The sequence below is a fragment of the Aspergillus tubingensis genome (assembly GCF_013340325.1).
Source record: "Aspergillus tubingensis WU-2223L DNA, scaffold_4, whole genome shotgun sequence".
In the NCBI taxonomy this organism is placed as follows: domain Eukaryota; kingdom Fungi; phylum Ascomycota; class Eurotiomycetes; order Eurotiales; family Aspergillaceae; genus Aspergillus; species Aspergillus tubingensis.
Window position 1 is genome coordinate 461,762 of NW_023336278.1, and position 27,947 is coordinate 489,708.

The 27,947-nt window shown below is 51.9% G+C and overlaps 10 protein-coding genes across 10 annotated transcripts; 7 read left to right on the top strand and 3 right to left on the bottom strand.

The window, feature by feature from the left end:
• Positions 1 to 2,269: 2,269 nt before the first annotated feature.
• AtWU_02688 (TCP11 family protein) lies at positions 2,270 to 4,192 on the top strand (the record flags this gene model as incomplete). The annotated part of the gene is made up of 2 exons (XM_035497801.1): positions 2,270 to 3,205; positions 3,272 to 4,192. 2 exons carry the CDS (start codon positions 2,270 to 2,272, stop codon positions 4,190 to 4,192), a joined length of 1,857 nt encoding a protein of 618 aa, XP_035353694.1.
• A 795-nt stretch (positions 4,193 to 4,987) lies between these two features.
• Positions 4,988 to 6,184, top strand: AtWU_02689 (uncharacterized protein; the record flags this gene model as incomplete). The annotated part of the gene is made up of 1 exon (XM_035497802.1): positions 4,988 to 6,184. The coding sequence occupies one exon, from the start codon at positions 4,988 to 4,990 to the stop codon at positions 6,182 to 6,184; it is 1,197 nt and encodes a 398-aa protein (XP_035353695.1).
• A 609-nt stretch (positions 6,185 to 6,793) lies between these two features.
• On the bottom strand, positions 6,794 to 7,907 carry AtWU_02690 (uncharacterized protein; the record flags this gene model as incomplete). Its single annotated transcript, XM_035497803.1, has 3 exons — positions 6,794 to 7,054; positions 7,113 to 7,325; positions 7,389 to 7,907. The coding sequence occupies 3 exons, from the start codon at positions 7,905 to 7,907 to the stop codon at positions 6,794 to 6,796; spliced, it is 993 nt and encodes a 330-aa protein (XP_035353696.1).
• A 2,915-nt stretch (positions 7,908 to 10,822) lies between these two features.
• On the top strand, positions 10,823 to 11,680 carry AtWU_02691 (nicotinate-nicotinamide nucleotide adenylyltransferase; the record flags this gene model as incomplete). The annotated part of the gene is made up of 1 exon (XM_035497804.1): positions 10,823 to 11,680. The coding sequence occupies one exon, from the start codon at positions 10,823 to 10,825 to the stop codon at positions 11,678 to 11,680; it is 858 nt and encodes a 285-aa protein (XP_035353697.1).
• A 353-nt stretch (positions 11,681 to 12,033) lies between these two features.
• On the bottom strand, positions 12,034 to 12,510 carry AtWU_02692 (uncharacterized protein; the record flags this gene model as incomplete). The annotated part of the gene is made up of 2 exons (XM_035497805.1): positions 12,034 to 12,359; positions 12,441 to 12,510. The coding sequence occupies 2 exons, from the start codon at positions 12,508 to 12,510 to the stop codon at positions 12,034 to 12,036; spliced, it is 396 nt and encodes a 131-aa protein (XP_035353698.1).
• Positions 12,511 to 13,183: 673 nt separating this feature from the next.
• On the top strand, positions 13,184 to 14,376 carry AtWU_02693 (J domain-containing protein; the record flags this gene model as incomplete). Its single annotated transcript, XM_035497806.1, has 3 exons — positions 13,184 to 13,451; positions 13,526 to 13,789; positions 13,841 to 14,376. The coding sequence occupies 3 exons, from the start codon at positions 13,184 to 13,186 to the stop codon at positions 14,374 to 14,376; spliced, it is 1,068 nt and encodes a 355-aa protein (XP_035353699.1).
• Positions 14,377 to 15,131: 755 nt separating this feature from the next.
• AtWU_02694 (ubiquitin-ubiquitin ligase UFD2) lies at positions 15,132 to 18,730 on the top strand (the record flags this gene model as incomplete). Its single annotated transcript, XM_035497807.1, has 7 exons — positions 15,132 to 15,161; positions 15,256 to 15,950; positions 16,015 to 16,225; positions 16,281 to 16,736; positions 16,796 to 18,383; positions 18,434 to 18,583; positions 18,639 to 18,730. 7 exons carry the CDS (start codon positions 15,132 to 15,134, stop codon positions 18,728 to 18,730), a joined length of 3,222 nt encoding a protein of 1,073 aa, XP_035353700.1.
• A 362-nt stretch (positions 18,731 to 19,092) lies between these two features.
• AtWU_02695 (3-oxo-5-alpha-steroid 4-dehydrogenase family protein) lies at positions 19,093 to 20,336 on the top strand (the record flags this gene model as incomplete). The annotated part of the gene is made up of 2 exons (XM_035497808.1): positions 19,093 to 19,203; positions 19,290 to 20,336. 2 exons carry the CDS (start codon positions 19,093 to 19,095, stop codon positions 20,334 to 20,336), a joined length of 1,158 nt encoding a protein of 385 aa, XP_035353701.1.
• Positions 20,337 to 21,038: 702 nt separating this feature from the next.
• Positions 21,039 to 23,483, bottom strand: AtWU_02696 (5-methyltetrahydropteroyltriglutamate--homocysteine S-methyltransferase; the record flags this gene model as incomplete). Its single annotated transcript, XM_035497809.1, has 3 exons — positions 21,039 to 23,132; positions 23,194 to 23,413; positions 23,473 to 23,483. The coding sequence occupies 3 exons, from the start codon at positions 23,481 to 23,483 to the stop codon at positions 21,039 to 21,041; spliced, it is 2,325 nt and encodes a 774-aa protein (XP_035353702.1).
• Positions 23,484 to 25,160: 1,677 nt separating this feature from the next.
• AtWU_02697 (uncharacterized protein) lies at positions 25,161 to 27,591 on the top strand (the record flags this gene model as incomplete). The annotated part of the gene is made up of 2 exons (XM_035497810.1): positions 25,161 to 25,278; positions 25,328 to 27,591. The coding sequence occupies 2 exons, from the start codon at positions 25,161 to 25,163 to the stop codon at positions 27,589 to 27,591; spliced, it is 2,382 nt and encodes a 793-aa protein (XP_035353703.1).
• Positions 27,592 to 27,947: the final 356 nt, after the last annotated feature.

The window sequence follows — 27,947 nt, forward strand, 5'->3', positions numbered from 1 at the left end:
ACGAAGACAGTCCATCGCAAGGATAGCTTCGGGAGTACTTCTGGATGCATCAAGGGCTGGAATGCCCGGATGCCCCCTGCTTTGCCCTGGTTTCTACTACACCCAGGACCAAAGGTAAAATGGGAAGCAAAAAGGAGAAAAAAGGCAAAAAAAAGAAAAGGGGAAAAAAAAAAAAAAGTAAGAATTAAAAAAAGAGAAGAAAAAGCAATACACCCTTAACAAGAAGCCGGATCAAGATGGATCCGTGGCCCAAATTGATCTGAACACCGGGGACGGCAGGCTGCATCGTCCCTCTGGCTGTCTGCACATTATTCAAGTGGGAATACACCGAATGCCCTCTGGGTACAGAGGTGAATGTATACTCCGTGCTTGTGTCCGGCCCCTTCTGCACACTGACCTAAATTATTTCGTTTCTTTTTCGACGATCTCCCACCTTCCTCCTGGCCGAATATATCCTATCCTAACCAGAGGGATTGGTGGCGCCTGTCGCTGAACGCATGATTGGGATTCTGGGGGGGACGGCCTCCCTATCACATCGGCGCCGATGGTAAGGGACAGTCAGGACCGGATTCACTCCCACAATGGCCGGGTACCAGCATTGGCACCGGCACACGCCCGGATTTTGAGATCGTACACGATACCGGGGGGGTTTCCTGTTGTTGCTGAGGAATGCTGCTGGGGGCGGAGGGGAAGGGAGGGGGAAAAGAGTAAAAAATATTGGCAAAAAGCCAGCAGGGATTGTTGGTGGTGAGATTTGAGTTTCGTTCTGCGCCCTCGCGCGGCCGTTAAGGAATGAACGAACGGATCAGGATCAGAAGCAGGCTCACGGCGCAGCAGTGATCCCATCCCATCCCCATCTGATCCTCATCTGATCCCATCCTTTTTACCCACTCGCCTGCCAGAACGAACCCAGTTAAGAAAAGGGAAATCCCCCCCTCCAAGCATCCCACGTCATCCACTATGTGACTAGGGATCGCTGGACCGACTCACTGAACGTTTCCAAAATTCCCTTTCCCTCGGTGCCCGTTCCCAGGTGCGAAACAGCGCCCCGGAAAGTTCGTAGCTGCTGCAAGCGTCTAGATTAGATCAGCCTCACTTTTCGCAGCGCTCCTGCAAAAGGCAGTGGGTGCCTCTGACTAGTCAGTCGCATGCTGGCTGTCTTCTAACCTTTCTCTTTCTCTCTTTCTCTCGCACGCACTCTCTGTCTTTTTCCCCTTCTCTGTCCCTATCTACTGCGATGCTACTGCGCCGCACTCCTTCTCTTTCCTTTTAGCTCTCCGTCTGATGGCTCGTGTGTCCAACCTACTGCGGGCTTGTAAACCCTCCTTCCTTAAAATTTGATTACGTGCAGGGCCATCCTTCTCCTCAGGCTCTGAACACCGTTACTACTAAGTACTCCCTACTTGGTAGTATAGGAGTATACTGAACCTGCATGCCTATCTCCCCTCCTCGTCATTGGCTATATCAATACAACTGATATCCCGGTCTCTTTGTCAACCTGGTTGGACGCAATTTGTCAGAGCAACGTTGTCTACTGCTTTGCTTCTCTTGTCGCCATTGAACTTCACTCTGCCAACTACCTTTGTTTGCTACGGTGATCTCATTTCTTGTTGTCGCGTAGCCATTGGACCTTGTTCCTTTCATATCTCTTTGCTGCCTGCGACGGTCCTCGACCCAGTTTCATCTGGTGCCCGGCCGGTTTCTTCGAGCTTTTTGACTTGGCAAGGAGACGCAGATAAGAGAAAAACAGTGAGGAGAAAAAAAAAAAAAAAAAAAAAAAAAGGTAAAAGAAAGAAAGAAAGGAAAAAGAAAGGAGGAAACTGAAATTCCGATTCGCAAAACAAGGAAATTGGCCCCAATCCCGAAAGGTTCACCTAGGGTCTTACTACTATCGAAACACTATTTTGACAAGCCCGGCATCCACGATTGCCCGTTTTATGATCGGCATTGGCGATCGACGTCGTTGACTAACCTCAGGTGCGTACTATTTCTCCCTCCCTCACCTGGGTTCCTGTCGACCGCAGGCAAGGACTGTTCGCAGGGTCGCTGCGAAGGGATCCCAATCCGAACCCGCCGTCGAGTATAGGGCTTCCGGTGCCTTGCGTCCTATCGCCCAGGAAATGCCCGTGATCCCCACGTTCTAATCGCTGTCTCCAGATTTCATCTATCCATTCTTCCGAGTCTACCCCAGACCATCTCTCTTCCTGGACTGGTGCAGTTTCTCCTACCTCGTCTGCTCCGAACCCTTTCTGGGCGTTGGCAAGATCGGATGGAGATGGACTTCCAAAAAACGAAGGAGGCCCGGCGAGATACGCCGAGCAAGAAGGAAGAAAACTCCGAATGCCCCTTGGAAGCATATGGAGGCAGTGGCCATGCGAAGGACTCGCCCAAGAATGACTCTCTGGACCACCATCGCGATGCGAAGAGCCCCCCAGACTCCGCGAATATGCACCAGCGACGCCAGCCGGGTAAATATACCTACCGTGATGGTGTAGCCCCAACATTTCCGTCGCCTATCCAGATGGCAACACGGGTTCTGGCGCCGTCTGCACGAGCAATGCACATTCCCCCAGCCCTGCCACTCAGCTTGGAACAACATCAACGGCTACTAGCTGCTAAAAGGTATCCGCCAGTGACCAAGAGTACGCTTAGTGAACTGGACCTGCCTTGTATCATGAGCAACATTAACCTCCGAATGGACGCCAACTTTGACCGTGATCTTCACTTCAAACCTGACCTGCAGGGAGAAAAAGGCGAACGGAAACGAAAGGAGGCCCACGACTACTGGGAGGCTATGGCTGATGAGATCGCTATATATGCGTTCGGTGCCGCACAAGAGACGAACGGGACAGACAATGTTGGAATCTCAGATAATCTATCGCGGACCTTTGAACCGCGGCTACCCGCCATGTTCGAAACCTTGCAAGACGTCCTGAAAACGCTCGTCCCTGAGCGGGACCATCCGGCTGTGGTACAAAATCTCGAGGTAACACTCCTGATGCAACAAATCCAGAAGGGCGTACTTGACATGGTGGGTGTGGCAAGCTGGCTGGCGGCCTTGCTCAAGACACACTGCGCTCCTATGCGCGATGAATGGGCAGATAAGATGGTCAAGCAGATACGGTCAGGGTCGGAGTCGCAAAACTCGCACCAAATTGTCGAAGGGCTCAAAACACTGTTCGCAATCTTGGAAGCGATGAAACTGGTAAGGATTGGGCATGCTGGGCTTGGCGGCCACGCATATTGGATGGAATTGCTAATGTGTCTCTAGGATGTTGCCAATCACCAAATCCGTGCTTTCCGTGTATTGCTCATTGAAGACACCGTTCCGTTCCTACAGGAGTATTTCCGAGGCAAGATCGAGAGGGACAATTTCTGTGTGGAAACATCGCGACAGTGGTATCTGGACCTCCGCGATCGAGAGTTGTGCCGCATGTCGAAACCTACCCAGATGGACGGGTTCTGGCCCATCTCCCTGTTGTTTGGTGGCATCACCGACTTTCTTCTGCAGTACCGGCGACCAGACAAGTTCCCTGAAACGTTCGTTTTCGACTCGGACCGGCTGCGGCAGCTGCGATCTTGTCTCCAAAAGCTGATCAACCTTGATATCTGCTGGTTCATCTTCGAGTCGTACATCAACGCACAGAAACGGTATCTTTCGGCGCCCGCGCAAACATACGCTACTTTCCGCACCCGCATCGGATCGCTGATGGAAGAGAACGAAGACTACCCTCGAGGGGATCCTCGGTGGCTGAAAAGCGTACGGAGCATCGCGCTGGAGATTGCACGATTTGCATGCGCCGCGTGCTTCCAAGACGGGTCGGTCTCGGACGATGTCATTGTGCAAATAGAAATGGCACTGGAATGCCACCTCTCGAGCCCATCCAACTTGTTCCAGTATTTCCAGAGCTCTCTTCGCGAGAAGCTACTAGCAGCGACGTTCACGACGGCGAAGAAGTACATGAGCATGTCACCCCTGGCGATCTGCGAATCGCAGCGCAACTATCCGCCCTCGTCACTAACACAGCAGCACTATGACATCGAGCGAATCGCCATGCGCCTTGCACACATGGGCGTGCTACACTGGAACGTCTGGGCGCCGATTCTATACATGCGCGAGAGTGTGTCACCGATTGACGTGGCGAACAACACGAGAACGGTCACTGACGTGGCGCGCTCGTCCACCCTGTAATTCATCGCCTTATTTGCTTTTTGGTTTTTGAGAGTTCTCTTCTTCTGATGTACTCTTGATATGGGATTACTATGCGGAGTTTTGATCTTGGATTATTGATTGCAGTTCAGCGAGTTTCATGCATGGTTCTTTTGATTGGTTTGGCGTCCACATGGGGAAGGGCATATATACTACTTCATACTGTTTAATGGGCCTGGTGTTGGGTTTCGGGCATTCGAAGGAAAACGGAGGATAGAGATGTGCGATATACAAAGAATGGTGGGATGCATTTTGGCAACTTGACAATTTATGGTTACTCAAGATGTATTACTCTTAGATAAAATGTAGAGTTCGACGCTGATATGCTGATAGTAGTGATGCTGATAGTTCATAGTTATGCGTGGGATATTATACATTATGTAATCTATCATTCATAAACCACCGGCACATCAAACACTAGTTAAACTACGGAGTAGATCATTGATATAGATTTAACATCAACATCCACTCCGGTCCATTCCATTCCTTGATGTCCATTGATCTATCCTCACTACCGTTAATTCACAACAAACGCATAGTAATAATTATTCTCGGGTCGGCCATACATTTCATTCTAATATATATATATATATACCACGCTGTCAAATATACAACCATCACCACCCCACGCCGAAACCACCAACAGAACAAGCAGCCAACCAAATTAATTGGGACTTCTACTAGCTTAGTACCAGAAATCAAACCAAACTCCAGCCAAACAACCATCAAAAGTCCGAAGAAGTTAGAAGAAGAGAACGATTTTGAAGAAAGAATAAAATGAAATACCCCTGGCTCCGCCCCCTCAAAGCAAAAGCTCTGCAACAAATAGCCCAGAAAACGGGGATTCAGAGCTCAGGCACCAAGGCGGTATTGGTGGAGAGGTTAGAGGGGGAACTTGCTCCGCTGATCATTCCTCTTCGTACTCAGCATGATGCTGAAAATGATGGTGCTCCGAAGAAGCACACTAAGAAGAGGAGTGATAATAATGATGGAATAAGACTCCTAAGCATTGATATGGGGATTCGCAATTTGGCGTTCGCTGTCTTGCACGCTCCTTCATTATCTTCACACTCTTCATTATCAACTGTCTCATCCGAGACAGGCACACCCAAAGACAAATCTAAGTCCAAAGAGGGAAATAATACCATTACCCTCACCGCATGGAAGCGCCTCTCCATTCCTGATCTGTGCCATGCACAACATCACCAGCACCAACATCATGATCAGGAAGGAACTTCATCTCTCATCACCACCACCACACCCAAATCAAACTCAAAATCAAGAGAAACAAAAACAAAGGCAAAAGAAGACTTCTCCCCCAATCTCTACGCCCGCCACGCATACACCCTCATCGCGACCCTCCTGACCACATATAGCCCCACCCACATTCTAATTGAAAGACAGCGGTTCCGTACGGGAGGTGGCTCCGCGGTCCAGGAGTGGACGATTCGCGTGGGTGTGTTGGAGGGGATGTTGTATGCTGTTTTGGAGACGGTTAATTCTTCTGGACTTTTTTCTTCTTCGGGTGGGAAGGTGCAGGTGTTTCCTGTGGAGCCGGGGAGGGTGAGTCGGTTTTGGGGGGAGGGGGAGGAAGTTGGGGATTCTGGGGATGGGGATGGGGAGGTGGTGAAGAAGACGAAGAGGAGAAAGAATGTGAGGGATGTGAAGAAGATGAAGATTGGGTTGGTGAGGGGGTGGTTATCGTCTTCTGATTCTTATTCCGTTGTTGGGAATGGGTATGGGTGTAGGAGGGTGGTGATAGGTGATGATGAGGTGAGGAAGTTGGCGAATTCGTTCCTGGAGAAGTGTGAAGGGAAACGACGGATAAAGAAGGCAGATGGGGAAGATGGGGAGGATAGTATGGATATTGGCAAGTTGGATGATTTGGCGGATTGTCTGGTACAGGGGGTTACTTGGTTGGAGTGGCAGAGGATGAGGGAGAAGATTGTTAGAGATGGGGGGATTAACTTATGATTAATATCATACCCATCATGTTCAGTTTAGATGTGGAGGTATCTACTTCTACAACGAGTAGGTGGCAATAGACGAATGTCATTCGCTCGACTAACAAAATCGCTTCGTAATCAAGGTCATCATCTTGAAAGAAATATCTACTGCAAACACACACAAAACAAAATGTACAGAGAGCCGATGTACCCGCTAAGACGCCTTCGCCACCTGCTGGGTCAACTCGCCTGATGTCGCATCGCCTGACATCCCGAGATTCATGTCCGAGAGGTTCACGAGAAGGTTTCGTGGAAGGAAGAGAAATTGAAAGAAAAAAGAGCTTTGTTCGTTAAGCGGTGGAATCGACAGATCCCAGAAGAAAAGAAGAAAAGCCAATTACCCATCCCTGGGGAGGAGGAAATTGGGGAAGAGAAGTAAAGTCTAGGTTGAAGATGGACGAAGACGGCCAATCCAAAGTCAAAAAAATTGAGTAAGTTTGTACCAGAAGCAAAACAGTAAATCCTCTCGTAGGTACAGTGCCAGCGTGTGCTTTCTTACGCCACGATTGGGAATCTCAGTACAGGCGTGGCGTCAAGCTCGTGACCCGAAGCAGTCAAATTCAATTCAATCATGGCTTTAGTAGACGCGGCGGAAGTGAGAGGGGAAAGCAACCTTGCTGCTGGTCTGGAAGCCAGTGGGCCGGGCAGCGCCGCTGGGGAAAGGGAAGGTGCCGTTGCCGTGGCCGTAAGGGGCGCTGGGGGTGGGGACAACGGTGGGCTTGCTGTGGGTGGTGGCCTCGGCCTGGGTGGTGGTCTCAACCTCCTCGCTGGTGGACACAGAGCTGACCTCGATCTTGGCAACGCTGTCGGGGGTGGAGATGGGAGTGGGAGTGGCGGTCTGCAATGCATCAGTAAGGGGTTCAAACCGACAGCTTGGTTTCAAAGTGGGTACATACCACAGTGACGGTGTCGTGGACAGTGACAGTGACCGGAGCACAGGTCTCGCCAGCGGCAGCAGAGCCCGCGGGGGCGGAGCTACCAGCGGCAGCGGAAGAAGTAGGGACCGCGTAGAGAGTGTAGGTCTCGTAGTCGGTGGAGGTCGAGTAGACGGTAGTGTCAGAGGTGACGGTGGTGTCCTGGGCAGTGGAGGATGCACTGGCAGAGGGGGTCTATGGTATATCCGTTAGTATACATCCTTCTTCATGCTTCCAGAACGGGCTTCCATAACATACCACGTAGATGGTCTCGACTTCAGTCACGGTGCGGTGGATAGTGGTGGTGACGACGCTCTGGGTGGAACCAGAACCCAGGGTGTAGGTGAGAGTGACATCCTTGGTGGAAGTGACAGTGTCGTACTCAGTCGAGACACCGTTACTACCAGTAGCAGCAGCAGCCGGGGCGGAGACGGGGGCGCTGCTGGAGACACCAGTGCCGAGGGGAACGGGCACAGGAGCGACAGAGGAAGCACCAACAACAGCAGCAGAGCTGGAGCTGCTGGCGTAGTGACCACCGATGATGGGGGAGCTAGCAGCGACTCCGGCGGGGGAGCTGGCGGGAGCGCTGGGAGCAACGGGAGCGCTGGAGTGCTCGGGAGTCGGGTAGACGGGGACGACGGAGGTCGACACAGTCTGGTTGTTGTAGCCACCAGGGTGGAAGTTCATCTGGCGCGCATGGAAGCCGTGGTTGTTGGCCTCACCGACGGCGGCGAAAGCACCCAGCAGGGCGATGGAAACCTTGGAAGTAAGCTGCATCTTGAAGGATTGATGGTGGATGTTCGAAGAAGTCAGAGTGGATGGGAAAGATATTCCGTTCTTGGGTTATTTGGTAGAGACTGCGGGGGTGGTTTTCTCAACGAAAGTGAGATGCGAAATCTATTCGCAAGTAAATCAAAGCAAGGTTGAAAGAGTGACTGGACGCAAGAAGGAAGGTCGCAACGTTCTCACAGAGAGAGGTTGAACAGGAGAGAGAATGTAGCAGTCTGACGAGAGACTTTTTGGAGGCCTGGGAAGAAAGTGAAGGAGTTTAAAGGAAAAAAAGACCCGGGGGGAAAAGAAAGAAAGTCAGAAAAAGGGAAACCTAAAGGAGAACGCCGTAATATCGAAATTTGATTAAATCCATTCAATTCGGGATCCCTGCAGCCCGTCGATACGCGATATTACCAGGCACCGTATTTTCTCCAACGTCGTATGGAACAGATGCGAGATGCCCGTTGGTGGGCGAGTCTTGGAAGATTCGCCCATACGGCGCTAATGTCTCATCTTGGCCGAACGAGGTGGTGTCGGGCGTGCAGCTGTGCCCAGTTGTTGATAACCCTTCAGCCAATCAACACGCACTGCCCTCCTCCTGATATTGATCTTAATTTTAATTTCCTCAGTCCCGAGTGGGTCTCCGGCGCAGGAACCACACGCGGATTAGCTGGACTGGAGATGAAGCCCCGTTTCATCCCCTCACCGCCTCTTCTCATTGGTGCTTGGCTGCCAGCTTAATCTCATTGTGCCTGTCCAAACGGGCCAACCGCACGGCTTCCGTCTTGTTCGACTTTTTTCTTTACTCCCCCTCGTTTTGCCTAATACGGATAGTACTAGTCCTTCGCTGTGCTGTCGCTGCCAGACCAACAGCCAGCGTGCATCAGGATCGTACAGGTTGTCTGAGAAGGATGTGTCGGTAAGCTGTAACCGCCCCCTTCAGGGTTCATTTCAGGGCCCTTTTGTTTCTGGTTCAGGAAATAAAAGAGACAACAATAACAATAACAACAACAAACGTCGATCGTGTGGGTTGTCAACATTGCCCGGATGTGGTAATTCCCGTCGGTCCTCAAACGAAGCATCCATGGAACAACCGCCGACAATCGTATGTTCAACCGCCACGCTTGACTCAACCTCATTAATGGGCCGGCGCGGAATTGTTATTACCGTAATTTACTGGTGGACACGCTTTAATCAACAATCCGCTGTGGATTTGTTTACTATCACCTTCACTAGTTGACCGTGCGGAGATGACATCCTCCATTCACGCAACTGGGCAACGTATACACTCTACACAGCATGCTGGAGACCTGGAGAAGAAAAGTAAGAAAAAGGGGCATGATGAGTCGAGAAGGATCCAAGCTCTATCCTCATTCCATCATACAGTGAGCGAGCTCATTGCCAACACCCCCAAGCTTCTTACAGTGGTTCAGTCAACGATGCTTCATCAAAGGGGCTAAAATGATACAGCCTAGTGGCTTTGACTCCGAGCTAAGTCTTCTCGTGCTGATGGCGTGAGACGCTTTGTAACCGAAGGGACTCATGTCTGAGCCGAGTCCTTTCTCAACACGAACTATGGAGAAGAGGGAGAGGAAGAAGTCCCCAAGGAGGCTCAGTATATCGACAATCCCGATATCATTTCCGTCGGTGGGCACGCCAGTATCGTTTGACAGGGTTGATCAAGAAAATCTGCGCGGCGATGGTCTTGGGCCTACGAGGCGTGGGTGGTAGGTGCAGACCAAGTGGAGCCAGCATGGGGGGTCTAGACACCGGCGATTTTCTCCCAGAACAAAGACTGATCATATCGGTTGATTACTGGCAGTGATCCAAGCACAAAGAAGGCCGGGATATAAATTATATTGTGTGGTGCGGGATATTGGCACTGGTGGTGATAACAGATGAAAGCAAAGCTCTGAGGTTGTTCTTGGTTCTTGACCCTGACCGGAGCTGGGGAAACCACGGCCGCCAGCGTTTCAAGCTGATGAGTGCCAAAGTATATGGTTGCCTGAACCGTGAACACGCTTTCACTGTGCGCCATCGACTAGGAGATGATCGTCTTCGGTTCTTATCGGCTAGCCCTCAAAGCTCGGAGAGCTCCAGTCCTGGCCAGTCACACCATTTCAGTAGTTAACTCCGTATGAGCTCCCACTCATTCGTAAGCTAGACTCTATTTCTTCTGTTGATACTTGGAATGTCACAATCACATCCTGGGCATAAGTAGGGAGTATCTATCTACCCCTGATGAGTACTTGGCCAAGTCACTGGAGACTCCACTGAGCGCGGCCGGCAATAAACCATTAACCAACACTCCGGAATAAGCGGCATTTAGCGAGAACACAAGGAACACACAACCATTGACCCTAATCTAGACATCCAGACTCCAGAACATTCCGGCTTACCGGGTCCGTCTAGACTACTACATCCAGCCTACGGAGCACCGAGTCCCTGATTGTGATCATCGCGGCTTTAATCTAAGTGTTACGATCCCATCGAGGATAGCTCACAGACCGCCATCCACCTCTCAGTACATATGGGCAATGAGATAAAGCCTTAATATCGGCTCGTGTTGCTCTGCCGTGTGGGTTTAGGGTCTTGAAGCGTCGCTAACAAGCCGTACATACTACATACATACCTACTCTAGATACTACATAGTATCTGTCTACTGTATTTGGCGGTATACCCAGCAAAGTCCGGGTCCTGCAGCCACCCGCACCAAAGGGTCCTCATCCAACAACGTCCATGGATGCTTCCCGTCCACAACCCCACCTCTTCTGTCGGCCTCTGACGTGACCAGCCTTGGGCATCATTGACATTATCATCATCATCATCATCATCGTTCTTGATGTTACCATACATACATACATACTCTACTCTATGAGTTGTCACACTGACCACGCCAGATTGACTCATCTAATCCCAGCATGACGAGCCCCGCCTTTCATGCCCTACGCGAGAAGTACGCTGCGGGCCTCAGACTCTTCATTGCATCAACCCGCAGTCTGGAGGTTCTGGCCTCTGTCCCCTCCGAGCGCCATGATCCCACCTCATCCACTGACGTTCTGTACGTCCTCGATTCGTCCTTCAACCCGCCAACCCTTGCCCACAGCCGAATTGCGACCTCCGCTCTTCTAGAAAATCCCCACAAGCCCTCCCGTCTCTTATTGCTCCTCGCGACACAGAATGCCGACAAGCCCTCCAAGCCGGCGGCGTTCGAGACCCGTCTGGCCATGATGGAGCTCTTCGCTCGAGACCTTCTCTCGTCATTACAAACAAACGGGACTATTCCCAAGGCCCAAAATCTTCCCGTGATCGACATTGGAGTCACCAAGAAACCATACTTTGTGGACAAAGCCGCGGAGATTGAACGCGCGGGTATATACTCCTCGTCACTGGAGCAGGTACATCTGACGGGGTACGATACGTTGATCCGCATTTTCAACCCGAAATACTACCCACCAGAGCATACTCTCCAGCCGTTGGGACCGTTTCTTTCCCAGCATCGGCTGCGAGTGACCATGCGCCCGGATAGTGACTGGGGCAGTAGAGAGGAGCAGGAAGCGTTTGTGGCCGACTTGGCGCAGGGTGCCATGGAGAGGGTGGGCGGGAAACGAGAATGGGCTGATCGCATCAAGCTTGTCGAGGGCAAGAAGCCTGGTGCGCCCTCCGTGAGCTCGACAAGAGCCCGAGAATCTGCTGTAGCCAATCCCCAGGACCTGAAGTGGCTGGTTCCTCCCAGTGTCCGGGATGTCATCTTGGCAGAAAATCCATACACGGAGTGATTGCAGTACAAAAGTACTTCAAGAGCTATCGTTGACGGAAATACGTCGCATATTGTGCGATGCGCAGAGCAGGTCGGAAGCCACTCGCCCAAGGCCTACTAGATATATATAACATACATATAGATCACTCATGTAGAAGGACACACTCATCAATGAATTAAGTCTCGACTAATGTCATCATCACTTGATTGAATTGAACAATCGAAAGAAAAACCAAAACACCATACCCGAAGCGACGCCTGTTTCCCCGTTCAACTTATATCATACATGACCCCGCATACAAACAGCACTATCCCGCACCATCACATAAGATGTCTCACCGAATCAAACCAAAACTTTTATATATCCCCCGTCTATTCCTCTTCCTCCTCCCGCTTGCCCAGAGTGTACGCCAACCCACCGCTAACCATATTAACCAAGCACAGACCCATTGTCGCACCGCGGACAATTCCCCTCGCGCCCCATTTCTTCATAAACGGCTGCTTCCGGCGACCCGCGAGCAACAGGTACAGCCCGGACCACGCCGCGCTGATACCGGCTGTATCGGTTTTGAAGCCTTGGATGTTGGCATAGCTGGTGAATATAAGGACGGGAGGGAAAAGCATAGGAAGGGCCTGGAATGGTCGCATGTATTGTGCGGTGATGAGAGTGGCGAGCAGGGTGGGTGGGAATGAGTTCTCTGTGCGTCGATGGATGAGTGATTAGTGACATTGTTGGAGATGGGATGTTGATTTAGATTTAGATAGACATATATGCTTACCTCCCCATGCTCTGGCTTTCTGCACGAGAGACTTTTCGGTCTCTTCAATCGGGGATTTCGAACCGGACATGGTTGCGATGGGTGTGGTATTCTATGAGATTTCTGCTGTCAATGAAGATGGTGGTGAGCGACTTGAAGATGAATGATAAATTGCAGCAATTGAAAAAACTAAAATAGAATGGATATACAATTGCAGAAATAGTAACTAACCTTGTATGTATGCTGGGCAGTCAAGCAGACAATCCGAAGTAGCTAGTGACGCGGGAAAGGTGCCTGGCAGCTCCGACGTACCTTTCCAAAGTGACTGAGTGACTGACTAAACCTCGAACCAACGGCTCACTCTCACTCACTCGGCTTAGCGTCAACATCTGATCCTCCAGAAACTCACCACGTTTTATCAAATTCACCCCATACTATCTATTATTCCCCAGATCGAGGGTTGGCCCGCTGCAGCCCAGAACCAACCAATCCTTTAAACACTTGGTCTCCTTTTCCCGGTCGCTGATATCACTCGAGTCGATCGCGAAACCCAGGGCACTCCCCTCTCTAATCAGCGATTCTCTTTGCGTCCGTCGGCTGGTTCATCGCTGATCCACCCTTCCCTCTTCCGACGAGCCTGTTTAGGCTTTCAACCCCTCGCAAACCGGGATTTGTATCCGAAGAGTGGGATATTCTACAGCCGGCTGGCTACACGCAGAGGGGACTCGTTTCATCGATAAAAGGGAAATAAAAGCTCTGCCGCCATGCCGTCCGCCACCGCGTCCGGGGTAGACAATGGAGGCTCTGCCAAATCCCGCGAGCACAACCAGGGGAACCAGGATCGGAAATACACACCAGAGCAGAAGGCGGCGGTCCTGAGGATACGGAAATGTTCGGCGACGGCGTACTACGAGATCCTGTCGTTGGAGAAGAGCGCCTCCGACGGCGAGATCAAGAAGGCGTATCGCAAACTGAGTCTGATGACACACCCTGATAAGAACGGGTATGAGGGAGCGGATGAGGCGTTCAAGTGTGAGTAGTGATTTGGATATTCCTCGGATGCTTGTGTGGGGAATCACCTTGCTAATGGTAGTTTTGGTTTGCAGTGGTTTCGCGCGCCTTTCAGGTCTTGTCGGACCCCGAGAAGAAAGCCAAGTATGATAGGTTTGGAGGCGATCCGGACAGCAGGTTCACCCCGAGTGCTGGTCCCTCGGGCGCTTCGCCTTTCAGCGGTTTTGGTGGCGGTGGATTCCCCCGGTCTGCGGGGGCTGGGGGTCCGATGTTCGAGGAGGAGATCTCGCCGGAAGAGCTGTTCCAGCGGTTCTTTAGCGGTGGGTTTGGCAATATGGGTGGTGGCTTCAGTCCTTTTGGTATGATTGCTTCTTATTAATTTGAGGAGCATGGCTAATCAGTGTGTATAGGTGGACCTCAGTTTGTTTTCAACATGGGCGGCGGTCCTGGTATCCGGGTTCATCAGTTTGGAGGCGGTCGCCCCCGGAGAAGACCCCGTGAGGCCAATGCTCGTACCGAACCTACGCCCTCTTTGTGGGCTACCTTCCAGCAGCTTCTCCCTCTCATTCTCCTCTTCGTGCTTCCGTGGATCTCGTCCAAATTCTCCGGGCCGTCAACTCCTGCAGGTCCTTCGTACCGTTTTGACGCTGCTGTGCCTCCCCACACGATGCATCGCACGACACCTAAGTTGAATGTGGACTATTATGTGAACCCCGGGGATGTGGAAGACTACAGCTCGCGGAAATTCCGGCAACTGGACCAACGGGTGGAAGTGGACTACGTTACGAAACTACGGTACGAATGCGAAGCCGAACAACACAGGCGTGATCGCATGCTCCAGGATGCCCAGGGCTGGTTCTTCCCAGACGTAGACAAGATCAAAGAAGCGAGAGCGATGGAGCTCAAGAGTTGCCGGCGGCTAGACTCCCTGAAGGGGAGGTACTGAAAGAGAGCGCGGACTTGTCTCTATCTCTATGGCATGCGGGGTGCCAATTTTGCATCCTCCTATTGTTTCTTTTATACCTTAATGGCCTGTTACATTTTGTTCTTGATGACCCCCCGCCGCTTTTGTTCTCGCATTAGATGTCCATACGTGTGCAAGGATTTTGATGGCGTTTCACGGAGTGATGACCTGAGCTTGGAAGTAGCTTCGTCTAGTAGTAGCCTTGAGAAGCAAAGCAAATGTATATGTTGTTAAAGAAGGGAATAATAGATGGAGAGTGAGCAGCAGCGATCGGCAAGATAAGTAGTAAAGTAGATAGTAAGTAGTCGGTTATCTCCCAGTGTTGGAGAAATAACCGTGAAAAGTGGAGAAAAGAACACACGATGCAAAAGAAAGGGCCCTGAGCGGGCGAACCAACGCCAACCAGCTTAGTTAATACTTCATGCGGGCGAACCTCAGCGACCATGAGAGAAGCAGTCCAGGAACAGAGTCAGCGCCAGTGACTGACCTCTTTTCTCCTCACTGTTTCGCTCTGGGGGTCACTTATCGGGCTCATTCATTCCGGGCACCCACTACACTCTTTTTCTCCCCGCTTCTAATCCAGCCTGGATTGCCTTAATTAACTCTTTCCCCCCGTTCTCTCCATCTCTCCTCCGTCTGAGTTTTCGGTTCCAGCCATCAACTCGCTCCGTTGTCGAGCCCCGCTGATACTACGGAAGCCCTTCTGCTTCGGGCTTGCCCCATAAGCATCATCCACGATGTCAGAGAGCCAGTCTGAAGCGGATAAGGTGAGTTGTTGCCATCTCTCTCCCGGTCCCGGCCCGTGTTCTTTCGAATCCTGCCATCCAGGCATTTGCCGTTCTGACTTGCCCTCATAATCAGATCCGCAGCAAGCGCTTGGCCAAGTTGGGCAACCCAACACCATCGGCGCAGAATGAAGGCGCCGCAGATTCAGCATCAAGCAGGCCTGCCTCCCCTGCCCCGTCTACACCAACCTCACGATACCCGGACAGGATCCAGACACAATCCTCGTCGAGACCGGGCAGCGCGCCCGGTTCATCAGCCCCCTCACCACAACTCCAGCCCCAACAGTCCGAATGGAAGCGGATCAAGATCACACCTGCAGCCTCTGCCAGCTCGGTCCCGGACCGCTCACAGACCGTAACGCCGGTGTCCGGCACACCACCACCCCCCAAAGCGGAAGAGAGTATCGAGGCATTTCAGGATCGGACGTTGAGCGCCGTCTTCAAGCTGTCGCTGAATGAGGCTCGGCAGAAGGATATTCACGGACAACGGTTGACGTATTTGCCGGGTCTGAAGAGTGAGCTTGAGGATCAAGGCCGGGAGGTTCGCGTGGATGTGACGGTCCTGGATCAGGCCCTTCTGGAAGCGGCCTCCAATGCTCCGCGTCAGAAGCCCTTGGATTATCTACTACCGTGCTGGAGGCGGATTTCTAGGTTGCACAAGGGCTTCCGCCGCAATCGCGATGATGATCCGAAATTCAGTGCTATCTGCGAGGCGCGCCGCATATGCCTGAGTTATTGTATATTTGCCATTACGATGCCGGAGATGTTTGGGTGCGTTGTTGCGGTGAAGTGATACCTCTTGGATCCAGGATTCGGCTGACTCGTCATTAAACAGGCTCGAGCCGGCGGAGAAGTCGCCGCTAAAGCCATATCTCCTCTTGGATCCTGAGGACGACAAGGGCGTGGACTTTGAGTTCATTGGCGAGGCTGTCAAGAGGTTCGACGAGGATGAGAGCCTCAAGCCGGCTTTCATCACGGCCGTGGAGGAGATGAGCCAGGAGCTTGCTGCTATGACCATCAATGATGACTACAAGCCATATATGACAGTACGTGAAGGCCACTCTCTTTTTCTCACGGAGCTCTCGTCAACCTGATTTATAGGCTCTTCGAAACCTCGTCCGCCATGCGGTCATCGCAGCTGCCATTACTGAGTCGGATATGTTTAACACATCCCGGGATCCGGCTCTGTTTGAGAAGAGCACTCTCTTGGGGCCATGGTTTCGCTTGTCGCCGCTGCAGAGCAGTGTGACCATGACTTACTTCTCCAGCCCTAAGACGAGAGATCAGTCCTACATTCTGAACGCGCAGCGGTCGATCCGCATGATGCAGCACATGATCAGCTCCGATCTCCTCGATGTCATGAACCATATGATTCGGGCGTCGAAAGATGCCAGGGACAGGGTTCTAGACTGGTTCGCGGCCTCCCTGAACATCAACCACAAGCGACGTGCAATGCAGGTGGACCCCAACACGGTGTCATCCGACGGGTTCATGTTCAACCTGACTACCTGCTTGGACCAACTTTGCGAACCGTTCATGGATGCAAGCTTCACCAAGGTAAGCACGTTGCGTCAGGTCGGCAGGAGGAGTGCTTGCAGCTAACGGCCATGCTCTAGATTGACCGAGTCGATGCCAATTACCTGCATCGTAATCCCCGCGTTGATATGAGAGATGAAACCAAGATCAATGCCGATCAGCATGCGTCGGATGCCTTTTACTCCAAAAAGGCAGAGGGCACTTCCAACTTTATCACTGAGATCTTCTTCCTCACCGTCGCTGCGCATCACTATGGCAGTGAGTCCTTAACCTCCAAGCTGGAGCAGCTTGAGAAGGACCTCCGACACATGGAGTCCACCATCAATAAGTTTGAGCTGGAACGGCACCGGTGGGTCAACAACCCGATGCAGCTTCGGGTCTTCGAGGAGGCTCTGAAGAAGTACAAGGATAAGCTGGACCTCGGCCTAGCCTTGAAGTATAGTCTACAGGGTGTCTTGTTTGACGACCAGTGGCAAGCCCGGTCGATGCTGTTCATGCGGTACGTGATCGTGTGGCTGCTGAGAGTTGTCTCGGGCACGAACTTTCCCAAGGAGGAGATCAAGCTCCCTCTTCCGGTGCAGCAGCCGGAGGTTTTCAAATGCCTTCCAGAGTATTTCCTGGACGACATCGTCAGCAACTTCAAGTTCATCATGTGGTGCATGCCACAGATCATCACTGCCACGCAAGGAGACGAGCTGGTCATGCTGTGCATCACCTTCTTGGAGAGCTCGGGCTATATCAAGAACCCGTACCTGAAGGCAGGACTTGTGTCTATTCTGTTCCGAGGCACGTGGCCACGCCCTGGTGGCGCTCGCGGAGTCCTGGTGGATCTGCTCAACTCGATGCCGTTTGCCAACGAGTACCTCCTCCACTCGATGATGAAATTCTACATTGAGGCAGAGCACACGGGCACGCACACGCAATTCTTTGACAAGTTTAACATTCGATTCGAAATCTTCCAGATCATCAAGTGCATCTGGCCGAATACGCTCTACCGCAACAAGCTCTACAACCAGTCCAAGCAGAACCTGGACTTTTTCGTCCGCTTTGTCAACCTGTTGCTAAACGATGTGACGTTCGTGCTGGACGAGTCCTTCGGAGCATTCATCACCATTCACAAGACGCAGACGGAGCTGCGCCTCAACGGCGCCTCAATGGACCCGACAGTGCGTCAGCAGAAAGAGGAGCACCTCGCCTCGGCACAGCGCAACGCCAAGTCGTATATGCAGCTGACCAACGAGACGGTGGCTATGCTCAAGCTGTTTACCGATGCCCTGGCGGATTCCTTTACAATGCCTGAGATCGTGCAGCGATTGGCAGACATGCTGGACTACAACTTGGATGCGATGGTAGGACCCAAGAGTGCCAGTCTACGGGTGGACAATCTGCAGGAGTACGGGTTCAACCCGAGGGCACTGTTGAGCGAGATTGTGGACGTGTATTTGAACCTGATGGGCAAGGAGAACTTCATCATCGCGGTGGCACGCGATGGACGGTCATACAAGCCGGCGAACTTTGAGAAGGCAGCAGACATCCTACGGAAATGGTCGCTCAAGTCGCCAGAGGAGTTCAAGCGGTGGGAGCAATTACAAAAGAAGGTGAAGGCGGCCAAGGAGGCCGATGACCAGGCTGAGGAGGATCTGGGCGAGGTGCCGGATGATTTCTTAGGTATGTGATATCATTCAGCACTGGAGGAAGAAGTTACTAACATGAACAAGATCCCCTGATGTACACATTGATGGAAGACCCGGTCATTCTACCAGGATCCCGGGTGTCTATCGACCGAGCAACGATCCGGTCGCATCTGCTCAGCGATCCTCATGATCCGTTCAACCGGGCACCGCTAAAGATGGAAGACGTAATACCCGGTAGGTCTTATAGTGTGGATTGGTGGTGAAAGGATGAGTACTAACTGTTGCATAGATACCGAACTTAAGGCCAAGATTGAGTCATTCAAGTCCGAGAGACTGGCTGAGCGGAGGCGCGTGTTGGAGCCGATGGATACGACGAACTGATGGAATGCAAAAGTGAGCGACGAGAGTGGTTCTGTCTGATTTTGGATCCGCATGTTATAGTTGGGATGGTCTTCTTTCGGCGAGTTTGGGTTAGACTTGCATAGGGAGGTAATGCCAGGATGCAATGACGATATCATTATCTCGTAGTAACTTTATGAGCAGTAACCTTAACTTATGAATAGTTAACTTCATGCCTTGGATCCTTGTAGATGCTGACTCATCCGCCAACTCTTGATCTTCATCGTCACCTCGTCCATTGATGTAACATTACTTAATTCCTCCATTTCTATCCTCTTCCCACTACTTCACCTGCCATTGCCATAATCTGCAACAGCAACACCACAATACCAACAACAACAACAATGGGCTCCGCCCTCTCCATCCTCAACCACCTTCCCCCCTGGGAGCACCTCATCCACCCAACCCCAGAAATCTACACTCATTTCCTCAACATCTTCCAATACTTCCCACTCGTACGTCCACACCCACCTACACCTATAAATCACCGCCCCCAAAACCCCATCACCCTCACCCAAATACTAACCCAAAAAAAATCCAGGTATCCCTCCTCCAATGGCTAACCTCCTACCACCCAGCGGGCAAAACCTCTCTAAAATCCTCCCCCCTAAACCTCCCCGGCCGCTGGGCCTGGTGCATCATGGAGATAGTATCCCCCATGACCCTCCTCTACCTACTCTACACTCTACCCAAACACTACCCTGACCTAACCCTCTCCCCATCACTGTCTACACTCCCCACAGGTAACAAATTTCTCGCTTTCCTCTTCACCCTCCACTACACCAACCGCGCCATCATCTCCCCGTTCTTCGCGGCGCCCAGCATCTCCCCTATTCATGTGATTATTGCCTCCTCCGCTGTGGCATTTAATTGGTTCAATGCTGTTTGTTTGGCCGGGTGGTTGGCTGGGTATCCTGTTCCGTATTCAACCCCTACCTCTTCTTCTTATTCTTCTTATGCTTCTGGTGGTAGTGGAAGTGGTACTAGTGGAAGTATAGGAAGAGCACTCCTCGCTCCACTAGGCCTCACCCTCTTCCTAGGAGGAATGGCAGGGAATATCTCTGCCGAGCGGACATTGTTCAGGCTACGGAGGGAGGAGGCGCATCGGAAGAAGCCATCTCCTTCCCCTCCTTCTACCTCTTCATCATCTACCAAAGATGCTACCAAGGCCGGAGGCAAGGAAAAAGGAGGAAGAAATATCTACTCCAAAATATACACCATCCCGCCCCCGACCGGCCTCTTCACATCCATTCTCTATCCGCATTACGTAGCGGAGTGGATTGAGTGGCTTGGGTTTGCGATCTTAGCTGCTGGGATTGTCACCACCACAACTTCAGTTAAAGTTGGTGCTGGTGCTGGTGCTGCTGGGGATGGTTCCTTCCAGCTGGCGCCGTGGCTCGTTCCTGTTGCGAGGTTAGCTGACTGGATGGGCGTGCCGATGCCGTTGCCTGCGGTGGTGTTTCTGGTTAATGCGGTGTCGAATATGTTGCCGCATGCGAGGTGGGGGAGGAAGTGGTATGTTGAGAAGTTTGGGGAGGGGAGGGTTAAGGGACGGGGGGCGGTGGTGCCTTTTTTCAGTTGGTTGTAATTATTACTTATTCTTTTGTATATGGAGAGAGGGATGGGGTTGGGTGAATTGGTATGGATTGGGTTGTATTTGGGTAATGGTGCTGGTAAAAGTAATGGGTTGTGTATAGTTGAGTGAAGGATGTACTATATATGATAGCTTATGGTTGTGTAAAATACCATACTTATCTCCTAAATGAGTAATATCTAAAGGAATCCATCTTTTACATAGATCATAAGCAATTTCATGCTGGAGCTACAATCAACTACATCAGCTACTCTACGGTTAGAACAATCATGGATAAAGAAATGTCAAGCTCAAATGTGACCATTCGAGCATTTGTCATATTCATTAAGGGCAGTAAAGTAGCGACCCTTTTTTGTGATATACACAATCATTGTTGAAATATTATTGATCTCGGCGTTGCAGACGTCACCGACGTTCCCGCATTCCGCCCCCAAAACTCGCAAAATGCAAGAGAAAACTTGGCGTCGATGTTTTATGCGAACGCCGATGTTGAAATCGTTATCATATGTTGAAAACTCCGGTGACCCCATCTAATGAAACCCTAACCCATATGTTGAACTTTTGGTATCATCATCGTAAACTCATCAAAAAAGACTTTGGAAAGGGATCTGCTAGAGTCCGCTTCCCCGAGACGACAGGTTGAGAATGTCGCCCCCAATCATGGGTTATTAAAAAATGTAATGATTAAAGAAGAATTTAGTTTCCGTGCTTCTGACGGAAGAACTTGGCAGCGTTGACCATGTTGGTCAGGGCAGCCTTGGTCTCGGGCCACTGACGGGTCTTCAGACCACAGTCGGGGTTGATCCAAAGCTGCTCAGGGCGGAGGTACTGAAGCATCTCCTCGACGCGGTCCTTGATCTCCTGCTCGCTGGGAACACGGGGAGAGTGGATGTCGTAGACACCAGGTCCAATGTGACGGGGGTAGGCCTCGTCGATGAAGACCTTGAGCAGCTTGGCATCCGACTTGCTGTTCTCAATGCTCAGAACATCGGCATCCAGCGCAGCGATGGCGTGGAAGAAGTCCTGGAACTCAGAGTAACAGAAGTGAGAGTGGATCTGAGTACCGTCGGTGACACCAGAGGTGGCCAGGCGGAAGGCACGGACGGCCCACTTGAGGTACTCCTCACGCTCCTTGCCAGCACGGAGGGGGAGACCCTCACGAAGAGCGGGCTCGTCGACCTGGATGACCTTGACGCCGGCAGTCTCGAGGTCAACAACCTCGTCACGCAGAGCGAGAGCGAGCTGCTGAGCCTGGACGGACTGGTGGACATCGTCACGAGGGAAAGACCAGCGCAAGCAAGTGATGGGGCCGGTAAGCATACCCTTCATGGGCTTCTTGGAGATCGAGACAGCGTACTTGGACTCCTTGACGGTCATGGGAGCGGGACGAGAGATGTCACCGACAATGATCGGGGGACGCACGCAACGGGAGCCGTAAGACTGAACCCAGGCGTGGGTGGTGAAAACGTAACCAGTGAGACGCTCACCGAAGTACTGGACCATGTCGTTACGCTCGGGCTCACCGTGGACGAGAACGTCCAGGTCGAGCTCCTCCTGGATCTTGACGACCTCCTCGATCTCCTTCTCGATGAACTTCTCGTACTCCTGGGCAGTGATCTCACCCTTGGTGAACTTGTTGCGCTGGATACGGATCTCCTTGGTCTGGGGGAAGGATCCGATGGTGGTGGTAGGGAAGAGAGGGAGGTTGATGGACTTGCTCTGCTCGGCAATACGGGCGGAGAAAGGAGACTGGCGGTTGTGCTGCTCCTCAGTGACGGCAGCCTGGCGCTCCTTGACCTTGGGGTCGTTGGTGCGCTTGGAGGAAGCACGAGCCTGGACAGACTTGGCGTTAACCTCGAGCTGCTCACGGACAGCAGCGGGGCCCTCAGTGACGGCCTTGGCGATCACAACAACTTCGTCAAGCTTCTGCACAGCAAAGCTGAACCAGTCGCGGACCTCAGGGTCCAGGGTCTTCTCGCTCTCGAGAGTGTGGGGAACGTGGAGGAGGGAGCTGGAGGTGGCAACAACAACGCGCTCCTTGCCGAGCTTCTGGATGGCCAGCTCGACCTTCTCGATGGCAGCCTTGAAGTTGGTCTTCCAGATGTTACGACCGTCAACAACACCAGCAGACAGAATCTGCTTAGGGCCAAGGGCAGCAACAACAGCGTCGAGCTGCTCAGGGTTGCGGACGAGGTCAATGTGGATACCGTGGAGGCTCTGGAGGGCAGGGAAGACATCAAGGTTGTGGACAATGTCACCGAAGTAGGTGGCAAGGACCAGACGGGGAGCCTGGGCGCCAAGGGCACCGAGCTTCTCGTAGGCGGGCTTGAAAGCAGCCTTGGACTTGGCGGGGAGGTCGAAGACGAGGACGGGCTCATCGATCTGAACCTCCTCAGCACCAGCCTCCTTGAGCTTCTGGAGCAGCTCAACGTAGACGGGGAGGAGCTCCTCAATCTTGGTGATGGGGTCAACGGACTGACCACGGTCAGCCTTGGCGAGGGTCAGGAAAGAGACGGGACCCAGGATGACGGGGCGAGTGACAACGCCAGCCTCCTTGGCCTCAAGGAACTGAGCGACAGGCTTGGGCTGCTCAGCCAGCTTGAAGGTCTGGTTGTCCTGGAGGGTAGGCTTGACGTAGTGGTAGTTGGAGTCAAACCACTTGACCATCTCCAGACTGGGGACATCAATGGCGGCCTGACCATCCTTGGCGGGCTTCTGAAGACCACGACCCATGGCGAAGTACTCGTCAAGGGGGTGGAGGTTGTACTTGCTGTAGCGCTCGGGGATGACCTATTGGAGGAGAACGTTAGCGAATGAGGTAATTGAAAAGTATCAGAGCGAGGATACATACACCGAAGAGCTGGATGTGGTCGAGGACCTGGTCGTAGAAAGCAAAGTCGTTGCTGGGGATCACATCAACACCAGCATCCTTCTGGAGCTTCCAGTGCTCCAGACGGAGTCTCTTTCCCTCAGCCAAGAGCTCATCACGAGAGATCTTGTCACCCCAGTAAGCCTCAGTGGCCTTCTTGAGGTCACGGAGCTTTCCCATACGAGGGAAACCCAAGACGGAGCTAAAGCAGATGCCATTAGCATTGAGAATTTCTGATGAAGGCAGAAGGTGAAAACTTACGATTGGACCATCTTGAAAGATATGTGTGTAGAAGTGAGAGAGAGAAAGGTAGAGTTTAATGGAGGGAAAATAGATGAGAAATTGGATGAAAAAGAAGACAGAGAAGACAGTCAAGGACTATACAATAGTCTCTTGCTGAGAAAAAGGGTGAAGAGAGAAACAAGGGGGAGGGATGGAGAGAGAAAGAAGAGAAGAAAGAGAGGGAAGAAGAGGATGGAGGGGAGTTGTTATAAGCAGACGGAGGAGGGGAGGGAGTGGGGCGAGGGGTTTGGGTTGATACCAAAAATACCATGGATACGGCACCAGTACCTGGAAACCTGACCGTGTTCCAGACTTCAGATCAGGCATACTTACATGTGCCTGTTTGGTAAGGTAAGATAGTCCCGCCTCTCAAGTGGTATGTATACAGTAAGGAATGGAAGGGAAGGTTTTCGCCATTCTGTGAGTATCTGCACTCATTCTCTTCGTTGTCGCTCTCCTCTCCAATGCCTCCCCTCCCTCCTCCCCCAGCTATCTACACTTGAGCCCCTTTCCCAATTACCACTAAGTTCCTGACCCTCCGGACCCAAACAAGTCCAATGTCCTCCGGTTTTTGAGGTATGTGTCATCCTTGAAAATTTTAGTAACCCGTCCGTTGGGAGGGGCCAGAACTAAACCCATCCCGAACATAGTGCTAAATGGCGTGATTAAGTATTGGATAAACGGGCCAGTCAGCGCCGTGGAAAAGTCCGGAGTATCCCTCGGACCACCTCTGCCTGCCTTCCGGGATCGGCCCCCATTAAGGTTCTGGCTGGTGGGTTGCCAGGCTGATACGAGCTGGTTAGCCACGCCCATTACCTACGCAGTTCCAACTCTTCTTCTGCTGCCCATACAGTCGAGACTGGCTTCTGTCCGCGATGGAGCCGATTCGGACCTGCAAAATGGATCTGCGCTGAGACCCATTGGCCGCATCGGCTGACTCCCAGCATGCTGCACGAGGTGGCCAATGGGCCTATCAGAGTGGGCAATTACCCAAATCTGAGGTGAGATCTGCCATTCGGCGCTAGAGCTTGCCACAGTCCATGGGTCAAGATACGCAGTACGCAGTAGAAAATAACTAGCTGATGAATGTCGTTAGATTGATTTCATCTTCGTTATGGAAAGAGCCAGAATCACTCTTCCTCCCCCGATACTCGGGATCCGTCTCAATTCACCGAGTACTACGACAGTATTCTACTAGTGACTCATTCGAAAATTAACCCGAAGTTTTTGTCGAGTCACAATGCTTTGAAACGTGTCTCTAGTTCTGGTTCTGAAGTACTCGGCTTTTGAACATGGTGTTCGGAGTTCCTTTCGGGATGCGGAGTATCTTGCATGCATGCAGGTCTGGGGAAGCTCAGCTGGCCGACGAACAGTTACCGCAGAGCATGCTATAGATACAGTTCGAATGCCCCCCGTAGATCAGGTGTCGACCACAATGCTCGCAAAATTCGATGTTCTGGTTGAGAACCGTAGAGCTTTATTAATAACGCAGCTGCTCCTCTCCATGTAGTCGCAGCTTCCATTCCTGTATGTTGCATAAGCTTGAAGGAGGAAGTTGCGCAGAAAGCTCCATCTGGACGGACTGCCCACCATGGATAAACAACGCAAACCCATGGACTTGTTGACATGGGCATTATCATTCACCTTGAGATAATAATCTTGTCCCGATGGCGTTCTTCCTCATCTGTCCCCGGTTCAGAAAATACTGGAAAGGCTCAGACTCGGACACAAGACACTCCTACAAATTGAACTCCGCTAAACCAGCACCAGATGGCGATTCGGATGGTGAGCCACGAGTCCGCTCGAGTGACAAGGGCACTGCTGACCCTGCTAGGGTATTCCAAGGACAGGCACGATGTCGCACGCCCCGGTCATCCCAGACGCTCCTCCGGTGGCCTGCCCGATAGACTCCGTAGACGTTTCTCTCGAGAAGCCAGAGACCAGCGCGTGAAGCCAAAAAATGATCGCAGAAAGTCTGGCTCCCCAGCATTTCCATTCTCTTCCAGATTTGCCAGTCCTGGTGAAAGAGTAGCTACTCCCGACGAGATTGGGAGCAGCTTCATGAGCGAAAGGGGATATGACAGCGACGCGCAGTTCATAGGCACCCCCAAGCAGATAAGCCACACCAGAGACCATCCTTGTAGTCCACGCATTCTTGAGGAGGCTGCTGTCTCCCCCTTGAGGCGCGAGATGGGACAGGGGTTGCCATATTTGCAGGCTCATAGTCCAGAGTTCGAAGACCTAGAGAGTGCACCATGTGCGGACCCTACTATAAGGGAAGAGTCACAATCTGCTCTGCGTTCGAAGAGACAGGTGTCTTGCATGACCCAATTGTCTCAAGGCTCCTCTGCCTTCCACGGCACAGATGATGGGAGCCGTCGAGTCAGGGTTGCAAGGCCTCAAAGAGGTATGGCGGGCAGTCCAATTCAGGGCAAGATGAGAAATGGACCTGTGTATCCAAAACAACACGGATACCGGCCTCCACTTCGAATGGCTTCACCTGATCCTGGTATACATGACTCGGGTTATTCGACTCCGGTGTCTCCTGTGCCATTCTCGTATGCCACGTCTGCCGACTCTTTGGTTGGGCCATCTTCACAGATCTCTGTCAGGAAACGACGCCGGCAGCCCCCCGCAGGCCCTGTACCAGACAATTGCTCAGTTCACCCTGGTGATTTAAATATCCCGACGACCTTGGCATCTCGCTCAACGTCTCCTCGTATGCTATCACCGAAACAGTCGTTCGATGAGAATCGGTGGACCAGCACTGCCGGGACGTGGAACGCATCCCAGCCATTTCACGACTTTTCTGGGTTTGGAGCAGGAAAGGCACCGGATACCTACGCAACAGGACCAAGACCTAGGGGACCAGTGAACCAGGCGTCCTCGTGCTATTCTCAGAAGACCAGCCTGTCATCTACAGATGATCGAGTCGGCTCTATAGATAGACGAATACAGAGTCAGGCCAATACTAAACAACCTCATGAACCCATCGCTTCTTTCAGTTGTTCCCCTCGATCATTGGAGTCGTCACTGGTGAATGCTCGTTATGCTCCCATTGCAGACCAGGCTGCAGATAAAGCTGAAGCACAGAAAAACATGTTCGCCGAGAGATTCGAATCAGCCCGTTCACTCAGCTCTCCTGCACATGGCCATAACGACGCGGATGCGGACCTTGCACCGCCTCGCAAGGTGAGCGTTGGATGGATGTCAGGAGGCCGGCGACTTGGATACGGATACGCTCTGGTACCTGCAATTGACGGAGCCGATGAACCTCCAGGTAAGCCCAATTACATTGGGTCCAGTGTCCCAGGAGTGAAAGCCGTAGGCGTGGATCTTGCAGGTGGATCATCAAGGCCCTTTGGGAAGGAGACTATAGGACAAAACAAAAAAATATCTCCTAAGGCCGGGAATTCCAGCTTCGAGCTATCGAGCGTTGTGAGTCGCATACGTCTTCGCAGCTTCTCTAGTGCATTTAGTGAAGGCTTGGGTGAACAGCTCAAGTCCTCAGTGCTGGAGAAATTCTCCAAGCGTAAGAAGGAGCAGCTCGATCCCGCTGCAGTTGATACAAAAAATCCCTGGGACTTCTGCTCTTGGGTTGATCCAAACCAGCCTGCGAGCGAACAACAGAGTGAACAAAAAAGCTCGCCAGTCTCTACCAGAAGTACTGAGGGGCGACCTTTGGGTAGATGGGCGACGTTGCGACGTACAGGGAGTTTGTTGAAGGGTCGCAGTGTGTCAGCGATTACGCGCGGCTTTGAAGCCAACTCGACTGCGACAATGACCACTCCAGCTGGAAGATACCCCGTGGCGCGGAGAAAGGAGGGTCGCATTCTCAAATTCAAGGTCCTCGACCGTAGAAATAGGGCTAAAAGTGCCGATGACGATGTCCCTATTGTCTCCGCCGAGGACTTGCATGAAACAGCCGGCTCAGATGATTTCCAGCACGAGGGACAAGAACACGACCAGCAGACCGTCCAGACAGGCACCCATAATACAAAAAAGGATCGGCATAATTCTTCTGACAAAACCGGGTCAGAGTCGATCCCAGACGACTGGAAAAGTACCTACCAGGACTACCAAGAAATGCTTGGGTAGCTACCAGCGCTTTGGCCACTTATCACATAGTATATTTTTGAGGCCGTCGGTGCACAAACCGCACTGGCAAGTTGTTACAACGACTATTATCAATGTAACACTTGATGCATCTGACGCTGCCTCTTCACTTCTAGAAACCAGCTGTTACTGGACAGTCAATATTGGCACTCAAATCATATCGGTAACTGGCTATCATCTCTAAGATGAGAAAGGCCCACTGTATCAGTAAAAAGATGGGGAAACGATTAATATTGAATGTATTACATCGATGAAATAATCGCATTAAAACCAGTGATTGTCAAGCCCAAGCTTCATGTAGTCGTACATAGGTATATCGAAACACCAAAAACGCCGCC